The following is a 19,454-nucleotide window of genomic DNA, read 5'->3' as shown; positions in this document are numbered from 1 at the left end:
TTTGTAGACCTTTAAAATATCTCCCCTCAACTGTCTCTTCTCCAAGCTGAAGAGCCCTAGCCGCTTTAGCCTTTCCTCATAGGGAAGTCATCCCATCTCCTTTATCATTTTCATCACCCTTCTCTGTACCTTTTCTAATTCTGCTATATCTTTTTTGAGATGTGGTAATCAGAATTGCACACAGTATTCGAGGTACAGTTGCACCATGGAGCAATACAAAACCTGGGTTAAATTAGAAGGCCTCAAATGATCAGGGATACCAGTTGTACACAAGTTCTACTCCAAGTCCCAAGGGGCTAGAAGCGCTTTTCATAAGCATATACTGGAATGTCACCACAGGTGGGAGAGTCTCTGTTGAAAAATTCAGCTTTCCATCCAATATTTATGAAAAAGTTTCTAAGGAGGGCATAGGAAAGTTAAGAAACCACAAATTGTATCTTCTGAAATTATTTATGTCACTTCTAACTTTTTGTGAAGCACAAAATTATTTTTAATGCTGGACTTAATTCTTCAGCTTCCCTATCTCAGCAACACATCTTAACTTGTAGAGAATTTTATAAAATAGACTCAAATTGTTCTGAAATTTAACCATGGAAGATGCACAAAGTTACTTAACAGTGACCTCTTAAGAAGATTCAATTTGGCTCACAACTGCCCAGATACCTTGAAGGGAAATATTTGCTGGAAATGGGGTTCGGGGTGGGGGTGGGGGGGTAAATTTCAAATATGGAAGCCAACTACATTAGGCATGGTAGCTGTAGCCTTATCCACTGCCAAAGCTAAGGGGTCTTTTGGTCCATCTGAGGGAGTTGAGACTCTTACTCTCTCCAACACATCTTCCAGCAGTTCTCATTCAGCTCCACTTGACTCCCTTGTGGGGCTTTCTGCTTCTCTGTGAGTTCCTTCAAGCATCCGGCCAGCTCTGTCATAAGAGCGGTCCTAGATGCTTGCAATACTCAGGATGAAGTATGCTATGGTGGTAATGAACCTCCTTATTCAAGGAGGTACCAAGCTCTGGCGAGATGATGCCACCTCCAAATAGATTCCAGTCTTCCTCTGTCACTGCTCCAAGGCCAGTAGGTGATCCTCAAGCCACATAAATATCAATCAGGATGATCTGCCTCGCATCTCCAGCTTCAGGAAGGGTGATATTCTGCTTGGCCTTTTGCTTCCCCACACTGTATCTCTGTTGGTCCAAAAGTCCAAGATGTGGAGACTCAAAAGCCAGCTACATGTGTCCGTTATTTTGCTCATCAGGCTGATCTCATCTCATGGTTTCCAACATCATCTTTATACTGATGACACCCAGCTTTATCGCTCCACACCTGACATCACTGCGGAAACCCAGGCCAAAGTATCGGCCTGCTTATCTGACATTGCTGCCTGGATGTCCAACCGCCACCTGAAACTGAACATGGCCAAGACCGAACTCATTGTCTTTCCACCCAAACCCACTTCTCCTCTCCCTCCACTCTCTATTTCAGTCGATAACACTCTCATCCTCCCCGTCTCATCTGCCCGCAACCTTGGAGTCATCTTCGACTCCTCCCTCTCCTTCTCTGCGCATATCCAACAGACAGCCAAGACCTGTGGCTTCTTTCTCTATAACATCAGCAAAATTCGCCCTCTCCTCTCTGAGCACACCACCCGTACTCTCATCCACTCTCTCATTACCTCTCGCCTTGACTACTGCAACCTATTCCTCACTGGCCTCCCACTTAACCATCTATCCTCCCTTCAATCCGTTCAGAACTCTGCTGCGTGTCTTATCTTCCGCCTAGACCAATATGCTCATATCATCCTTCTCCTCAAGTCACTTCACTGGCTTCCGATCAGGTACAGCATACAATTCAAGCTTCTCTTATTAACCTACAAATGCATTCAATCTGCAGCCCCTCATTACCTTTCTACCCTCATCTCCCCTTAAGCTCCTACCCGTAACCTCCGCTCACAGGACAAATCCCTCCTCTCAGTACCCTTCTCCACCACCGCCAACTCCAGGCTCCGCCCTTTCTGCCTCGCCTCACCCTATGCTTGGAATAAACTCCCTGAGCCCATATGCCAAGCCCCCTCCCTGCCCATCTTCAAATCCTTGCTCAAAGCCCACCTCTTCAATGTCGCTTTCGGCACCTAACCATTATTCATCTATTCAGGAAATCTAGACTGCCCCAATTTGATTGACTGCACTTTTTTGTCCTTTAGATTGTAAGCTCCTTCGAGCAGGGACTGTCCTCTGTGTTAAATTGTACAGCGCTGCGTAACCCTGGTAGCGCTTTATAAATGTTAAGTAGTAGTAGTAGTAGATGTTATGTAGTAATCAGGTGCTAGGTAATAATTACTGCGTATGTTAACTTGCCTTGAGCTTACAAGTGAGAAATCCAGTCCTCTGTGCTAAAGTTTTATCTGGTTAACTTTAACTGGATTCGGTATAGTTCAGTACTGAACTCAATAATTTTAGCAACTATTTTTTTTTTTTATTTCAAACTGGTCATTGTGAAAGTACAACAGCAACAAAAGAAAAACCAAATCAGTCCATTGATATGACCACCTAAGGAAATATTGGACAATTATTAGGATATGACTGTAAAATGGAAAAACAACTCTGAACATATTATATTAAAATGCCATATTTATATACATACTAACAAAAAAAAAACAAAGAGAGCATATATATGTATGAACGGTGTCTATAATTGACTAGAAAAACTAATCCACAATACAGATAAAATGGAGGAACTGACATCAGAACAGTTGTACATATGATCTTAGAACCTGTTACAGTGCACAGCTGTTCCAAGTTCAAGATCTTTATGCAATTTTCAAATCATCTGTCATACCTCCACATCCTAAAGAAAAATGATCTTTATTATGAGGAATATTCAAACAAAGTAACGTATCAAAAATCAATCATGAACAAAAATACAAATATAGGTATGTATATATTCAAACATATAACCACAGGTGCATCTATAGTACAAAAATAGTGCTTATCTTATTAAGGGGTGGATATTCAGTGCTGTACCCCATCTAACCCACTCGATGCTCACACATTTCAAAAGCATTTTGGTGGTACACCTACTTCTGCAGTTATAACAACCAAAATACTGTGCACCAATAGAAGCGATACCAATGTGTCAAAAATCCTGGAAACAGAAAGAAAAAAAATAAGTTTCCAAAAGAGTTACATACATCCCAAACATATCACACACACAATCCATACCATAAAAAAACCTAATTAAAAACAAATAACTTACAAAGTAATAATGGGCAAAAGATGCCAAAATCTTTAAGATGTGTCAACAGCAACAGCCCCATGGACCCAATAGAACTTTGTATATGTAGTGAGAAGAGGTGGTGTGCCTACATCTTTGCGGATAGTAGGCACCCCTCCTAGACTTGCCAAAAGACCTAGATGAGGCTGCTAATGTAGAAGGTGTCTAGTGGAAGATAGAAGAGATGGTATTGGTGTTTTTTTACTTTGGTCAGCAACCTCCTCAACCTTCTCTACAAAATGGTTTTCCCCCTCGGCATGGGGCATCTGCCAACCTCTGCTGAACCAACTGTTCATAGTCAGAAACACGCAGCCGTGAGAGTCTGCGTTTTACTATACTTTGAGCAGAGATCCTGGATGCCACGTCAAAAGCGTCTTATGCGCCCTTGCCAAGAACTTGCAACACGCCTTCTGCTGCTTGGTCAACTGGCGTACCAACTCGGCCTGCTTCGGTGGGAGAGAGTCCACCAAGTCCAACAACTTGCACACCAAGCCCCACAAGTAGACGCTTATAAAGAGTTGCTAACATTGTATATGGGACATGAGCATTGATGCTGGAACATCTTCCTTCCAAAAGAGTCCAAGGTCCTAGCTTCTCAGTCTGGGGGCACTATGGCATCCATAGCACACCTGGTTTTGATAGGACCCAGTTGCCTCACAATTCCATGTTTGTGGAGTCCGCTCTCAAGAGAGCCAGGAGTTCTAGAGACTATGCTGTGCCAAGGCATAGTTTCTAGAATTCCTGGCTCTCTTGAGAGCGGACTCCACCACTATGGAATTGTGAAGCTACTGGGTCCTATCAAAACCAGGTGTGCTGTGGATCCAATGCATTGTGTTGATCTTCTTGGGCAGGACATGGACCGACAGAGGGGTCTCCCAGTTCCTGACAAGGACTTCCTTGAGCACTTCATGGATAAGGACAGTCATAGCCCCCCTAGGAGGGGATTGTTAATTCAGGACCTTGAGAATCTTAGCCCTGGGTTCATCCAAACGAAATAGAATAGCCTCAGCCATTTCCTTCACAAATGAGGGGAACAAAAGACTCTCCAGAGGAGACTTTCTCCTTTCAAGTGGAGGGGGAGGGTTCAGAGGGAATTCCATAGGACTCCTAAGAGGAAAAGTACCTTGGATCCTCCTCTGACTCCCATGAGTGTGCCTCATTGGTATGATAGAAACTCCTCGTGGAGGGCTGAGACCGAGCCTGCCTCAACTTTGAGGAACCATGTCCCCGAGAAAGGTGTTGAGGAACCAGATCCCTCCTCGACTCCGGCAAATCTTCCTCCACCGACATTGAGGAGGTACCAGCATGGGTAGCAGTCAACACAGGGATCACACGCAGCACCGGCATTGGAGACTGCACCACAAGCTGAGGGTCACTTGTTCTCGTCAACAGCATGTGCCTAAGGTCCCTGCTGCTCCCCAGTCAAAGCAAAGGACTAGTTTTTGACTGGCTCCAGCAGAGAATAGCCACTGTAACTGTGTACATTCTGAATGATTTGCTGGTTGGACAGAGGCTGAAGTTCCCTTGTAACCTCTGACTGGTGGGTTCTTCAAATAGTCCGACTCGAATACACCCTCAATTGGCTTCTAAAACCACCAAATTGCCCACCAAAATCTCATTACTTCAGCTCCCAGCATGAGCAGGTACTTGCAGAGGAACTCTCTGCCCTTCTGAAGGACTATGCAGTCGAGCCTGTTCCACCAGGGGAGGAAGAGCAGTGATTCTATTCTAGGTACTTCCTTGTGCAAAAGAAGACAAGGGGGGATGCGTCCCATCCTAGATCTAAGAGCCCTGAACAAATTCCTGGTCAAAGAAAAGTTCAGGATGGTTTCCCTGGGCACCCTTCTCCCAATAATTCAGGAAAACAATTGGCTATGCTCTCTGGACTTGAAGGATGCATACATTCACATCCCGATACTTCCAGACCACCGGAAGCATTGCCGATTTTGGCTAGGAACACATCACTACCAGTACTGGGTGTTGCTCATTGGTCTTGCATCAGCTCCCAGGGTCTTCACCAAATGTCCAGCGGTAGTCGCAGCATCGCTACACAGAGTGGGAGTCCATGTATTTTCTTACCTCGACGACTGGCTGGTGAAGAGCACATCTGAGGACAGTGCTCAGAAGTCCATGCGGAGTGCTAATCTGGTGCAGGAGTTACTGAAGTTCATTATAAACTACTCAAAGTCCCATCCTCATCCTGCTCAACATTTGGAATTGAAGCCCAGATCGATACACAAAAGGTTTGAGCTTTTCTCCCAGGACCGAGAGCAGACACTCTATTCGTTCTGGCTTCTCAGGTTCGAACCTTTCAGCAGGTCACAGCTCAGCAGATGTTGATGGGCTAAATGGCTTCCACAAATTATGTGACAAGCATGACAACCCTTCACATGAGAACCGCCCAATGGACATTAGCCTCCCAGTGGTGTCAAGTTACAGGATATCTAGCAAATGTCATCCAAGTGTCTTCAGAGCTTGTTCACGCCCTGCTATGGTGAACCAATCGAACCAATTTGACTCTGATACTACCATTCCAAATTACTCAGCCTCAAAAGGTACAGACGATGGATGCATCACTCCTCGGTTGGGGGCACTCATGCAGATGGGCTTCAAACTCAGGGAGCCTAGTCCCTTCAGGAAGCAGGTCTTCAGATCAATTTTCTGGAGCTCCGGGTGATCTGGAACGCTCTAAAGGCTTTCAGAGATCGGCTGCCAACCAGGTTGCAATGTATTACATCAACAAGCAGGGGGGCACCAGATCATGACCTCTGTGTCAGGAGGCCATCTGGATGTAGCGCTGGGCTTGCCAGCAAGGCATGTTCCTTCAGCCATTTATCTGGTGGGCAAAAACAACAGTCTGGCCGACAGGCTGAGCAGGGTTATGCAACCACATGAGTAGTCATTCAACATGTGAGTTGCATGCAAGATCTTCCAAGTGTAGGGCACCACCTCAGTGGATCTCTTTGCTACTCAACTGAATCACAAAATCCCTCTGCTCAGGCTCATGAAAAGCTAGCATCAGGTGCCTTCCTCCTGCACTGGGGGACTTCTGAATGTGTATCCTCCCCATTCTTCTTGTGGGGAAGACTTTCCAGAAACTCAAGCAAGACCACAGGACCATGATCTTGATTGCACCTAACTGGCCACTGCAGACCTGGCTCCCTCTTCTTCTGTAGTTGTCCTCCAAACAACCATGGAGATTGGAATGCTTTCCGACATTTATCACCCAGAACAAAGGATCTCTTCTGAATCCCAACCTTCAGTCCCTGTCTCTCATGGCCTGGATGTTAAGATACTAGAATTTGCTTCTTTGGGTCTAACAGCAGGTGTTTCCCGGGTCTTGCTAGCTTCCAGGAAATATTCCACTAAGAGGTGTTATTCTGTCAAATGGAGGAGGTTTGCGTCTGGTGTGAGGGCAAGGCTCTAGATCCTGTTTCCTACCCTACACAGACCCTGCTTCAATACCTTCTACACCTCTCTGAGTCTAGTCTCACGACCAACTCCATAAGGGTTCACCACAGTGCAATTAGTGCTTCTTCTCACCATGTAGAGGGTAAGCCCATCTCTGGACAGCCTCCAGTTGTTCGCTTCATGAGAGGTTTGCTTTTATCAAAGCCTCCTGTAAAACCACCTGTGTCATGGGACCTCAATGTTATTCTCACCCAGCTAATAAGAACATATGTATTGCCATACTGGGACAGAAGGAACATCAAGCCCAGCATCCTGTTTCCAAAAGTGGCCAATACAGATTACAAGTACCTGGCAAGATCCCAAAACAGTACAATACATTTTATGTTGCATATCCCATAAATAAGCAGTGGATTTTACCCAAGTCCATTTTAATAATGGCTTTTGGACTTTTCTTTTAAGAAGCTATACAAACCTTTTTTAAAACCCACTAAGCTAACTGCTTTTACTACATTCTCAGGCAATGAATTCCAGAGTTTAATTACACATTGAATAAAGAAATATTTTCTCTGATTTGATAAATTTACTACTTTGAAACTTCATTGCATGCCCCTAGACCTAGTATTTTTAGAAAAAGTAAACAAGAAATTCACATCTACCCATTCCACTCCATCATGTCTCCCCTTCAGCCATATTTTCTCCAAGCTGAAGAGCCCTAACCACTTTAGCCTTTCCTCACAGGGAAGTTATCCCATCCCCTTTATCATTTTCATTACACTTCTCAGTACCTTTTCTAAATCCACTATATCTTTTTTTAGATGCAGTGACCAGAACTGCACACAGTATTCAAGGTGAAGTTGCACCATGGATCGATACAGAGGCATTATAACATCCTCATTTTTGTTCTACATTCCTTTCCTAATAATACCTAACATTCTATTTGCTTTCTTAGCTGATGCTGCATAATGAGCAGAGGATTTCAACGTATCATCAACGATGACACCTAGATCCCTTTCCTGGTTGGTGACTCCTAGTAACATAGTAGATGACGGCACAAAAAGACCTGCACGGTCCATCCAGTCTGCCCAACAAGATAACTCATATTTGCTGCTTTTTGTGTATACCCTACTTTGATTTGTACCTGTGCTATTCAGGGCACACACCGTATAAGTCTGCCCAGCACTATCCCCGCCTCCCAACCACCAGCCCCACCTCCCAACCACCGGCTCTGGCACAGACCGTATAAGTCTGCCCAGCACTATCCTCACCTCCCAACCACCAGCCCTGCCTCCCAACCACCGGCTCTGGCACAGACCGTACAAGTCTGTCCAGCACTATCCCCGCCTCCCAACCACCGGCTCTGGCACAGACCGTATAAGTCTGCCCAGCCCTATCCCCGCCTCCCAACCACCAGCCCCGCCTCCCGATCTTGACTAAGCTCCTGAGGATCCATTCCTTCGGCACAGGATTCCTTTATGCTCCTAGTGTGGAACCTTGCATTACTTAGCTATAGTTCAGGTTCCTCTTTCTCACATGCATCACTTTGCACTTGCTTACATTAAACATCATCTACCATTTGGATGCCCAGTCTCCCAGTCTCGTAAAGTCCTCTTGTAATTTTTCACAATCATCTTACGATTTAACAACTTTGAATAACTTTGTGTCGTCAGCAAATTTAAATTACCTCACTAGTTATTCCCTTATCTAGATAATTTATAAATAGGTTAAAAATGTCCTACGCACACACCCTAAGTTTCTACCAAAGGTTGTGTCAGAGTTACATATGAACCAGTTGATTGTCTTGCTAACATTCTTTCCCCCTACCTCATGCCCATCCTGGCAAGAACACTTTGCACACTTTGGACTGCAAGCGAGCATTGTCCTATTAAGTGGAGCGGACACACCCCCACAGACAGTCTGCCCAATTTTTTTTTCTTTTGATCCCAACAGGATGGGGGTCACAATCGGGAAGTGCACAATCTCTAATTGGCTGGCAGATTGAATTTCTTTCACTTATGCCCAGGCTGGGCTGACCCTGGAGGGTCATGTCAAAGCTCACAATGTCAGATTCATGGTTGTGTCGGTAGCACACTTGCGGTCAGCCTCCATTGAAGAAATCTGCAAGGCTGCAACATGGTCTTCTGTTCACACATTCACATCTCATTACTGCCTTCAGCAGGATACCCGACGTGACAGTCGGTTAGGGCAGACATTGTTGCAGAATTTTGTTTGGGATCTAGAATTCAACTCCACTCCCTAGGCCTGTTTTTAATCTGTTCCAGGCTGCACTCTCACTCAGTTTGTATATAGTTTCAGGTTGATCTGTTGCTGTTGTTTTCTGCGAGCATGGATGCTAGGGATACCCCCATTTCTGAGAAGAAATAGGCCTGCTTGTCCTCGGAGGAAGAGAAGAAACTTACCTGTAGAAGGTATTCTTAGAGGACAGCAGGTCTTAAATTCTCACAAACCCTCCCACCTCAATAGGAGTTGTCTCCTATTTTTTATTTTATGTTGTAGTATTTAACAGCGTAACTGCACCCTCGTGGTGGGCGGAAAGGCACTTGTGCATGAATGCTCCACAAAGCTCTGTTATAAGGTTGTTTTAAGCTCCGGACTGGGCAATGCAGCACAGCGTTACCTACTTTTGAGAATATAAGGCCTAATGTCCTCAGAGAATACCTGCTATAGGTAAGTTTCTTCACTTTAGGAGCGTAAATTTAGGAGCATAACCTTTATAGAAGGCGGCCCTATGCTTGTACTCTAGATGCACCTATGGTTATATGTTTGAATATATACATACATATATTTGTATTTTTGTTCATGAATGATTTTTGATACATTACTCATAATAAAGATCATTTTTGTTTAGGAGGTGGAGGTATGACAAATGATTTGAAAATTTTTTAAAGATCTTGAATTTAGAATAGCTGTGCACTGTAAGAGGTTCTAAGATCATATGTACAACTGTTCTGATGTCATTTCCTCTTCAATTTAACTATATTGTGGATTAGTTTTTCAGTCAATTATTAAATTATAGACACCATTCATACATGCATATATATGCTCTCTCCCTCCTTTTTTGTTAGTATGCTATTTCTTGGAGGGTTTTTTCTCTCTAGCTAATATATATATATATATATATATATATATATATATACACACACACAAACAGTAAAACAATTTTTTTTATTATGCACACATTAAAAATGTTACTGTGTCTAGTAAAATGCTACTTTATGAGAGATTTTTATAAAGCTTTTTCCATGTGAAAAAGGGCTTTTTTAAAACTGAATGACTGCATATACATTAAATGCACATAAAGTATATGTCTACTTTTACGCAATTTGTATGCAGGCATTCCTGGAGAAGAAGTCTGGATGGAGTGAAAGTGGAATGGCTTATTTTATAAAATATGCACATACATCTTCACTATAAACACACACAAACACAGTAAAGCACATTTTTAAGCCAAGAAGAACAAGGCACTAATTGTATCTATATAAGGTGCCCCTTTAATAAAGTGTGGTGAAATCTGGGCTTAATGTGTTTTAACGCAGGATACACCCCCCAAAAATAGCTTTAAAAAATAAGTAATGCAGGGATTACTGTCTGCTAACAGTCAAATTACTGCAAAAGGCTTTAACGTATTTTCAGAAGCCTTTTCTTGAACTACCCTCGCGTTAAGGGCTTAGCGTCTTTAGTAAAAGGGCCCCTTAAAAAGGCATAAAACAGGTGTCTTTTTAGATTTCTCATATAGGCGTCCCATTATAAAATCAGGCCATATATGCAATGTAATTATTATGTGGCAAATGAAGATACTTACCTGTAGCAGGTATTCTCCGAGGACAGCAGGCTGGACATCATCACGTATGGGTCGTCGTCCGCGACGGCCAAGGAGCTCCGGAATTTTAAAGAAAAATTTTTTAAAGCTTCTAGAAGCAGTGCGACGGGCGCTGGGACAACGCACCGCGCATGCGCGAGTGACTTCCCGCCCGCGACGTCAGTGCGTTTCCCTCAGTTATATAACAAGCAAGAAGAAGAGAACAACTCCAAAGGGGAGGAGGGAGGGTTGTGATGATGTCCAGCCTGCTGTCCTCAGAGAATACCTGCTACAGGTTAAGTATCTTCATTTTCTCTGAGGACAAGCAGGCTGGACATCACGCATGGGGTATCCCTAGCACCCAGGCTCACTCAAAACAATGAACAATGGTCAATTGGGTCTCGCAACGGCGAAGACATAACTGAAATTGACCTAAAAACAAACACAACTAAGTGAGAGTGCAGCCTGGAACAAAACAGAAATGGGCCTAGGAGGGTGAAGTTGGATTCTAAATCCCAAACAGATTCTGTAACACCGACTGCCCAACTGTCGCGTCGGGTATCCTGTTATAGGCAGTAGTGAGATGTGAATGTGTGGACTGATGACCACGTCGCAGCCTTGCAAATCTCTTCAATAGAAGCTGACTTCAGATGAGCCACTGACGCAGCCATGGCTCTGACATTATGAGCCGTGACATGGCACTCCAAAGTCAACCCAGCTTGGGCGTAAGTGAAGGAAATGCAATCTGCTAGCCAATTAGAGATTGTGTGTTTTCCAATGGCAACCCACATCCTTTTGGGATCAAAAGAAAAACTGGGCGGACTGTCTGTAGGGCTTTGTCCGCTCCACGTAAAAGGCCAATGCTCTCTTACAGTCCAAGGTATGCAACTTGTCCTCACCAGGGCGGGTATGTGGACGGGGAAAAAATGTTGGCAAGACAATTGACTGGTTCAGATGGAACTCCGACACCACCTTCAGCAGGAACTTAGTGTGAGGGCGGAGAACTACCCTGTTATGATGAAATTTAATGTAGGGAGCATGAACTACCAGGGCTTGGAGCTCACTGACTCTATGAGCTGAAGTAACAGCCACCAAGAAAATGACCTTCCAGGTCAAGTACTTCAGATGGCAGGAATTCAGTGGCTCAAAAGGAGGTTTCATCAGCTGGGTGAGAATGACATTGAGATCCCATGACACTGGTGGAGGTTTGACAGGGGGCTTTGACAAAAGAAGACCTCTCATGAAGCGAACAACTAAAGGCTGTCCCAGAGATAGGCTGACCTTTTACACGGTGATCATAAGCACTGATTGCACTAAGGTGAACTCTTACTGAGTTAGTCTTAAGACCAGACTCCGACAAGTGTAGAAGGTACTCAAGCAGGGTCCGTGTAGGACAAGAGAAAGGGTCTAGGGCCTTGCTGTCCACAACAGCGGCCAATCCAGGCCCAGGGCAACTGGCAAGCTTCCCAATCGTACAAACATTCTATACATGTTATTCCTGGAATTGTGGATTTTTTTCCAAGTCCATTTAGTAGTGGTTTATGGACTTGTCCTTTAGGAAATCGTCTAACCCCTTTTTAAACTCTGCTAAGCTAACTGCCTTCACCACGTTCTCCGGCAACAAGTCCAGAGTTTAATTATGCGTTGGGTGAAGAAAAAGTTTCTCCGATTTGTTTTAAATTTACTACAGACAGACCGTATTTTAGAAAAAAATGAGCATCTTTTTTTTTCGATAATATGGTTTGTGCCGGGCAAATGCATCGGATTTGTGCGGATTTGAGCTGGGCGGTTTCGTTTTTCAGCGATAATGAAAAACGAAGGCGCCCAACTCAAAAACAAACAAATCCAAGGCATTTGGTCGTGGGAGGGGCCAGGATTCGTAGTGCATTGGTCCCCCTCACATGCCAGGACACCAACCAGCCACCCTAGGGGGCACTTGTAATAAAAAAAAAAAAAAAAAGTTAAATACCTCCCAAGTCCAAAGTTCCCTTCCCTTGGGTGCTGAGCCCCCCAAATCCCCCCGGAAACCCACTGCCCACAACTCTACACCATTACCATAGCACTTATGGCTCAAGGGGGGCAACTACATGTGGGTACAGTGGGTTTTGGGGGCGGTTTGGAGCGCTCCCATTTACCACCACAAGTGTAACAGGTAGGGGGGGATGGGCCTGGGTCCACCTGGGTGAAGTCCACTGCACCCACTAACAACTGCTCCAGGGACCTGCATACTGCTGTGATGGAGCTGGGTATGGAATTTGAGGCTGGCATACAGGCTGGAAAAAAAGTTGTTAAAGTTCGGGTTTTTTTGGTGGGAAGGGGTTAGTGACCACTGGGGGAGTCAGGGGTGGTCATCCCCAATTCCCTCCGGTGGTCATCTGGTCATTTAGGGCACTTTTTTTGGAACTTGTTCATGAAAAAAAAAAAGGGTCCAAAAAAAGTGACCCAAATTTTTTCTTTTTTCGATTATTGGCCGAGGGCGCCCATCTCTCCTCTGCCGATAAACACGCCCCAGTCCTGCCTTCACCACGCGCCCATCAACTCTGCCTGTTTCTGCGACAGATTGCAGTGGAAGACGCCCAAAATCGGCTTTTTATCGATCTGGGCACCTTTGCGAGATGGGCGCCCATCTCCCAATTTGGGTCGAAATATGGGCGCCCATGACTTTCGAAAATAAGGCCGATATTAACACAAGAAAGCAGTATATCAAATCTATTACCCTAAACACATTTACCAATAGGCATGTATTGATTATTCATCATGTAAATAAAAATATATGTTCTACATCTTAAACAAAATAAAGATCTTTGAAAGAAGAATTATATTAAGTTCAAAAAAGGACCCAGAATTCACTAGAGTCAATTTCAAAACTGAATTATTTGAAAGGACAATATTATAGATAGAAATAGATATACACACATACATGTGTGTATGTGTATATATATATATATATATATATATATATATACACACACACACATACATATATATATATATATATATATATATATAGAGAGAGAGAGAGAGAGAGAGAGAGAGAGAGAGAGCATGTATTGCAGTGATTTTATGAGGCCCAAACTCACTGAAATGCAAAGGTGCTTCCGAAGAGTTTCTTAGCAGCTCTGAAATTGGATTCTTTGGCTGGTGGACTACTGAGAAGGAGGAACTGATGAGCAGTATGCATAAATTTCAGTTGCTATAAAACAAAACAAAAACTCAAGAGCATTAAGAGACAAAAAAACCCATGGTAGATGGAACATAGTAGAGTGATGTAGTAGCTTTGTCAGTTCAGTTTTAAAGGTAATAAATACAAATAAAACAAAACAGAGAAAAGAAAATAAGATGATACCTTTTTTTATTTAACTTAATACATTTTTTGATTAGCTTTCAAAGGTAAGAAGAAGGGTCACCTTCGAAAGCTAATCAAAAAATTTATTTAGTCCAAAAAAGGTATCATCTTATTTTCTATTCTATGTTTTGTTTTATTTCTATTACAGATAGAACATAGAAATTGGAATTGGTATGTCTAGGTTGGAACATGCACAACTACGGTAGTATTTTATTCCTATGGGCAGTGCCACAGATAACATATACTAATCTTTAGTAAAAGATCATTCACAAAGTCTTTTCTAACATATATGCAGGAATGCATGTATATATTGTGGCTATGTACAACAGAAGCATCCATTTTATAACTATCAACATAGAAAACATCCACGGACGGAATGTAGCAATTTATAAGTGCAAACGTGAGCATATGTGTAAAAAGGTTATTTCAGAACTTACACATGTAAGTCTGTCATTTCATAATTCCACATGTATAACTGCTCTTAAATTCAGAAGCCACAGTTTTTCTATACTTTCAATTTTAAAGGGGGGGGGGGGGGGAGGAGAAAGGGGGATTAAGGAGGAGACCTTCCTCAATCCCTTCTATAAAAGGCTGCCAAAACTGAGCATTTCTAGACGACCTATGAGAGCCTGGGAACAGCTGTAGATCCCAATACTGTTAAATTAAGGAATCCATGTGCATCCCCTTCCTGAAATAGCGAATACACATGTAGATTTTGGTCCATCCTCCCTTCCCCTAATCTGTTCATAGTGCAGCTTCACAAGCATAAATAACTGGTTTTCTAAATTCAGAGGTTTTCTACATGTATCTGAGATACACAAGTAGATCCTGGAGTTTACATATGTAAATTACGAATAGGATTACTAAAATAACCACCAAAATGTAGACAATATTCACATACTTTTGGAATTCCCTTCAGTGGTGGATGATTCGATCCAATTTGACTTTGGGACGTCCATCCCAAATTCCTCGGTCACAAAAAGTGCTGACGACGGATGCATCCCTCCTGGGGTTGGAAGCTCATGTAGATGGGCTTCACACTCAAAGAGACTTGGTCCGTTTAGGAAAAAGTTCTTCAGATCAACCTCCTGGAACTGCGAGCGATTTGGAACGCTCTAAAGGCTTTCAGAGAGTGGCTGTCAAACCAAATCATTTTAATTCAGACAATCAGGTTGCTATGTATTATACCAACAAGCAGGGGGGCACCGGATCTCGCCCTTTGTGTCAGTAAGCCGTTCAGATGTGGCTTTTTCTGCAAGCCACTTATCTGACAGGCGTAAACAACAGTCTGGCCGACAGACTGAGCAGGATAATGCAACCTCACGAGTGGTCACTGAGTATGGGAGTAATCCGCAAGATCTTCAGAGCGTGGGGCACCCGCTCGGTGGATCTTTTTGCCACTCAGATCAATCACAAGGTCCCTCAGTTCTGTTCCAGGCTTCAGGCCCACAACAGACTAGCGTCAGATGCCTTTCTCCTACATTGGGGAACAGGCCTTCTGTATGCGTATCCTCCCATACCTCTAGTAGAGAAGACTTTGCTGAAACTCAAGCAAAACCGCAGAACCATGATTCTGATTGCGCCCTCTTGGCCCCATCAGATTTGGTTCCCTCTTCTTCTGGAGTTGTCCTCCGACAAACCGTGGAGATTGGACTGTTTTCTGACCCTCATCACCCAGAACGAGGGGTCGCTTCTACATCCCAACCTCCAATCTCTGTCTCTCACAGCCTGGATGTTGAGAGCTTAGAAATTCAGAGGGTGTCTCCCAAGTCTTGCTTGCTTCCAGGAAAGATTCCACAAAAAAGTGTTATTCTTTCAAATGGAGGAGGTTTGCCGTCTGGTGTGACAGCAAGGCCCTAGATCCTTTTTCTTGTCCTACACAGACCCTGCTTGAATACCTTCTACACTTGTCAGAGTCTGGTCTTAAGACCAACTCTGTAAGAGTTCATCTTAGTGCAATTAGTTCTTGTCGCCGTGTAGAGGGTAAGCCTATCTCTGGACAGCCTTTAGTTGTTCGCTTCATGAGAGGTTTGCTTTTGTCAAAGTCCCCAGTTAAACCACCAGTGTCATGGGATCTCAATGTTTTTCTCACCCAGCTGATGAAAGCTCCTTTTGAGCCACTGAATTACTGCCATCTGAAGTACTTGACCTGGAAGGTCATTTTCTTGGTGGCTGTTACTTCACCTCGTAGGGTCAGTGAGCTTCAGGCCTTAGTAGTGCATACACCTTATGTCAAGTTTCATCACAACACAGTAGTCCTCCGCACTCACCCTACGTTCCTGCCTAAGGTGGTGTCGGAGTTCCATCTAAACCAGTCAATTGTCTTACCAACATTTTTCCCCATCCTCATACCCGCCCTGGACTGCTAGAGAGCATTGGCCTTTTATGTGGAGCGGACGAAGTCCTTCAGACAGTCCGCCCAGTTGTTTGTTTGTTTCGACCCCAACAGGAGAGGAGTCACCATCGGAAAACATACAATCTCGAATTGGTAGCAGATTGCATTTCCTTCTCTTAGCCCAAGCTGGGCTGACTGGAGAGCCATGTCACGGCTCACAATGTTAGAGCCATGGCTGCGTCAGTGGCTCACTTAAAGTCAGCCTCCATTGAGGAGATTTGCAAGGCTTCAACGTGGTCATCAGTCCACACATTCACATCTCACTACTGCCTTCAGCAGGATACCTGACGCGACAGTCAGTTTGGGCAGTCAGTGCTGCAGAATCTGTTCCATGCTGGTCTTTTTCTGCCGTCATCTACTATGTTACTATGTTACTATTCGGGGTTTAGAATCCAACTCAACCCCCCTAGACCCATTTTTGTTCTGTTCCAGGCTACACTCTCAGTTAGTTGTTTATGGTTTCAGGTCAATCTCTGTTATGTCCTCGCCGTTGTGAGGCCCAATTGACCAATGTTCGTTGTTTTGAGTGAGCCTGGTTGCTAGGGATACCCCACATGAGGACAAGCAGGCTGAAAACGAAGATACTTACCTGTAGCAAGTATTCTCTGAGGACAGCAGGCTGATTGTTCTCACAAACCTGCCCACCTCCCCTTTGGAGTTGTTGTTTATTTGTATTAATGCTTTTTGATTAAACTGAGGAGGCACGCTCATGCGACGGGCGTGATGTCGTCCGCACATGCGCGGTGTGCGCTGCACGCACACCAGAAGACTCTGGCCAGCCAATCGTTCTCCTGAATCATGGGAAGAAGGGTGCCCAGGGAAACCATCCTGAACTTTTCTCGAACTAGAAATTTGTTCAGGTCCCTTAGGTCTAGGATGGGATGCATCCCTCGTCTTCTTCTGCACAAGGAAGTACCTGGAATAGAATCCCAACCCTTCTTCCCCTGGTGGAATGGGTTTGACCGAGCCTTTAAAAGGGCGGAGAGTTCCTCTGCAAGTACCTGATTGTGCTGGGAGCTGTAAGAATGAGTTCCCGGTGGGCAATTTGGAGGTTTGGATTCCAGATTGAGGGTGTATCCTAACCGGACTATTTGAAGAACCCACCAGTCGGAGGTTATGAGAGGCCACCGTTGGTGAAAAAATATCAACCTCCCCCTGACCAGCAAGTTGTCCGGTACGGACACTTTTATTGAGGCTATGCTTAAGTGGAGCCAGTCAAAATCCCGTCCCTTGCTTTTGCTGGGGAGCAGTATGGGCCTTAGATGCATGCTGTTGACGAAAACGAGCATGCTGGGGCTGAGCCTGGGCAGGCTGCTGAGAAGCAGGACTGTACCTATGCCTAGGATAGGAATACAGAGCACTTCGCTTCCCTCCAAAATATCTCCTAGATGAGGAGGCAGTAGCAGAAGATGCCCGGTGGGAGAGAAAATCCATAGCATCATTATGCTTCTTGATCTGATCAACAAGATCCTTTACGTTTTCACCAAAAAGGTTGTCCCCCCCCGGCAAGGAACATCGGCCATTCACTGCTGGACAGAATGATCAAGGTCAGAGACACGCAGCCATGAGATTCTGCACATCACTATACCCTGAGCAGCGATCCTGGATGCTACATCAAAAGTGTCAAATGTACTCCTGGCCAGGAACTTTCGACACGCCTTCTTGCTGCCTGACCACCTGGCGAAAATGCTGGGTCAGCTCCGTAGGGACAGTGAATGATACATACCTGTAGCAGGTGTTCTCCGAGCACAGCAGGCTGATTGTTCTCATGACTGGGTTGACGTCCACGGCAGCCCCCACCAACCGGAAAAAAAACTTTGCGGGCGGTCCCGCACGCAGGGCATGCGCGGCCGTTTTCCCGCCCGTGCGCGACCGTTCCCGCTCAGTTGAATGACAAGCAAAGGAATGAGCAAAACGCAGCTCCAAAGGGGAGGAGGGAGGGTAGGTGAGAACAATCAGCCTGCTGTCCTCGGAGAACACCTGCTACAGGTATGTATCATTCGCTTTCTCCAAGGACAAGCAGGCTGCTTGTTCTCACGACTGGGGTATCCCTAGCTCTCAGGCTCACTCAAAACAAGAACCCAGGTCAATTGAACCTCGCAACAGCGAGGGCATAACAGGAATTGACCTACGAAGAACAACTAACAGAGTGCAGCCTGAACAGAATAAATCGGGTCCAAACAGATTCTGCAGCACCAACTGCCCGAACCGACTGTCGCATCGGGTATCCTGCTGGAGGCAGTAATGTGATGTGAATGTGTGGACAGATGACCACGTCGCAGCCTTGCAAATCTCTTCAATAGTGGCTGACTTCAAGTGGGCCACTGACGCTGCCATGGCTCTAACACTATGAGCCGTGACATGGCCTTCAAGAGCCAGCCCAGCCTGGGCGTAAGTGAAGGAAATGCAATCTGCTAGCCAATTGGAGATGGTGCGTTTCCAGACAGCGACCCCCCTTCCTATTGGGGGTCGAAAGAAATAAACAATTGGGCGGACTGTCTGTGGGGCTGTGTCCGCTCCAGATAGAAGGCCAACGCTCGCTTGCAGTCCAATGTGTGCAACTGACGTTCAGCAGGGCGGGTATGCGGTCTGGGAAAGAATGTTGGCAAGACAATTGACTGGTTAAGATGGAACTCCGACACCACCTTTGACAGGAACTTAGGGTGAGTGCGGAGTACTACTCTGTTGTGATGAAATTTGGTATAAGGAGCATGAGCTACCAGGGCCTGCAGCTCACTGATTCTACGAGCTGAAGTAACTGCCACTAAGAAAATGACATTCCAGGTCAAGTACTTCAGATGGCAGGAATTCAGTGGCTCAAAAGGAGGTTTCATCAGCTGGGTGAGGACGACGTTGAGATCCCATGACACTGCAGGAGGCTTGACAGGGGGCCTCGACAAAAGCAAGCCTCTCATGAATCGAACGACTAAAGGCTCTCCAGAGATGGCTTTACCCTCTACACGATAATGGTAAGCACTAATCGCACTAAGGTGATTCCTTACTGAGTTGGTCTTGAGACCAGACTCTGATAAGTGCAGAAGGTATTCAAGCAGGTTCTGTGCAGGACAAGAACGAGGTTCTAGGGCCTTGCTCTCACACCAAACGACAAACCTCCTCCACTTGAAAAAGTAACTCTTTTTAGTGGAATCCTTTCTAGAGGCAAGCAAGACACGGGAGACACCCTCAGACAGACCCAACGAAGCAAAGTCTACG

At 44.9% G+C, this 19,454-nt stretch overlaps 1 protein-coding gene across 2 annotated transcripts in view; it reads right to left on the bottom strand.

Annotated features, from left to right (window-relative positions):
* PARP8 (poly(ADP-ribose) polymerase family member 8) overlaps positions 1-19,454 on the bottom strand; it is a 583,039-nt gene that overhangs the window by 141,535 nt on the left and 422,050 nt on the right. For both annotated transcript variants that reach the window (XM_030193114.1, XM_030193115.1), the window contains one exon: positions 13,581-13,693. In XM_030193114.1, coding sequence (XP_030048974.1) covers positions 13,581-13,693 — 113 coding nt within the window. The remainder of the gene's footprint in view (positions 1-13,580; positions 13,694-19,454) is intronic.

Source organism: Microcaecilia unicolor, chromosome 2 (assembly GCF_901765095.1).
Source record: "Microcaecilia unicolor chromosome 2, aMicUni1.1, whole genome shotgun sequence".
NCBI classification, from domain to species: domain Eukaryota; kingdom Metazoa; phylum Chordata; class Amphibia; order Gymnophiona; family Siphonopidae; genus Microcaecilia; species Microcaecilia unicolor.
This window is presented reverse-complemented; position numbering and strand designations above follow the sequence as displayed.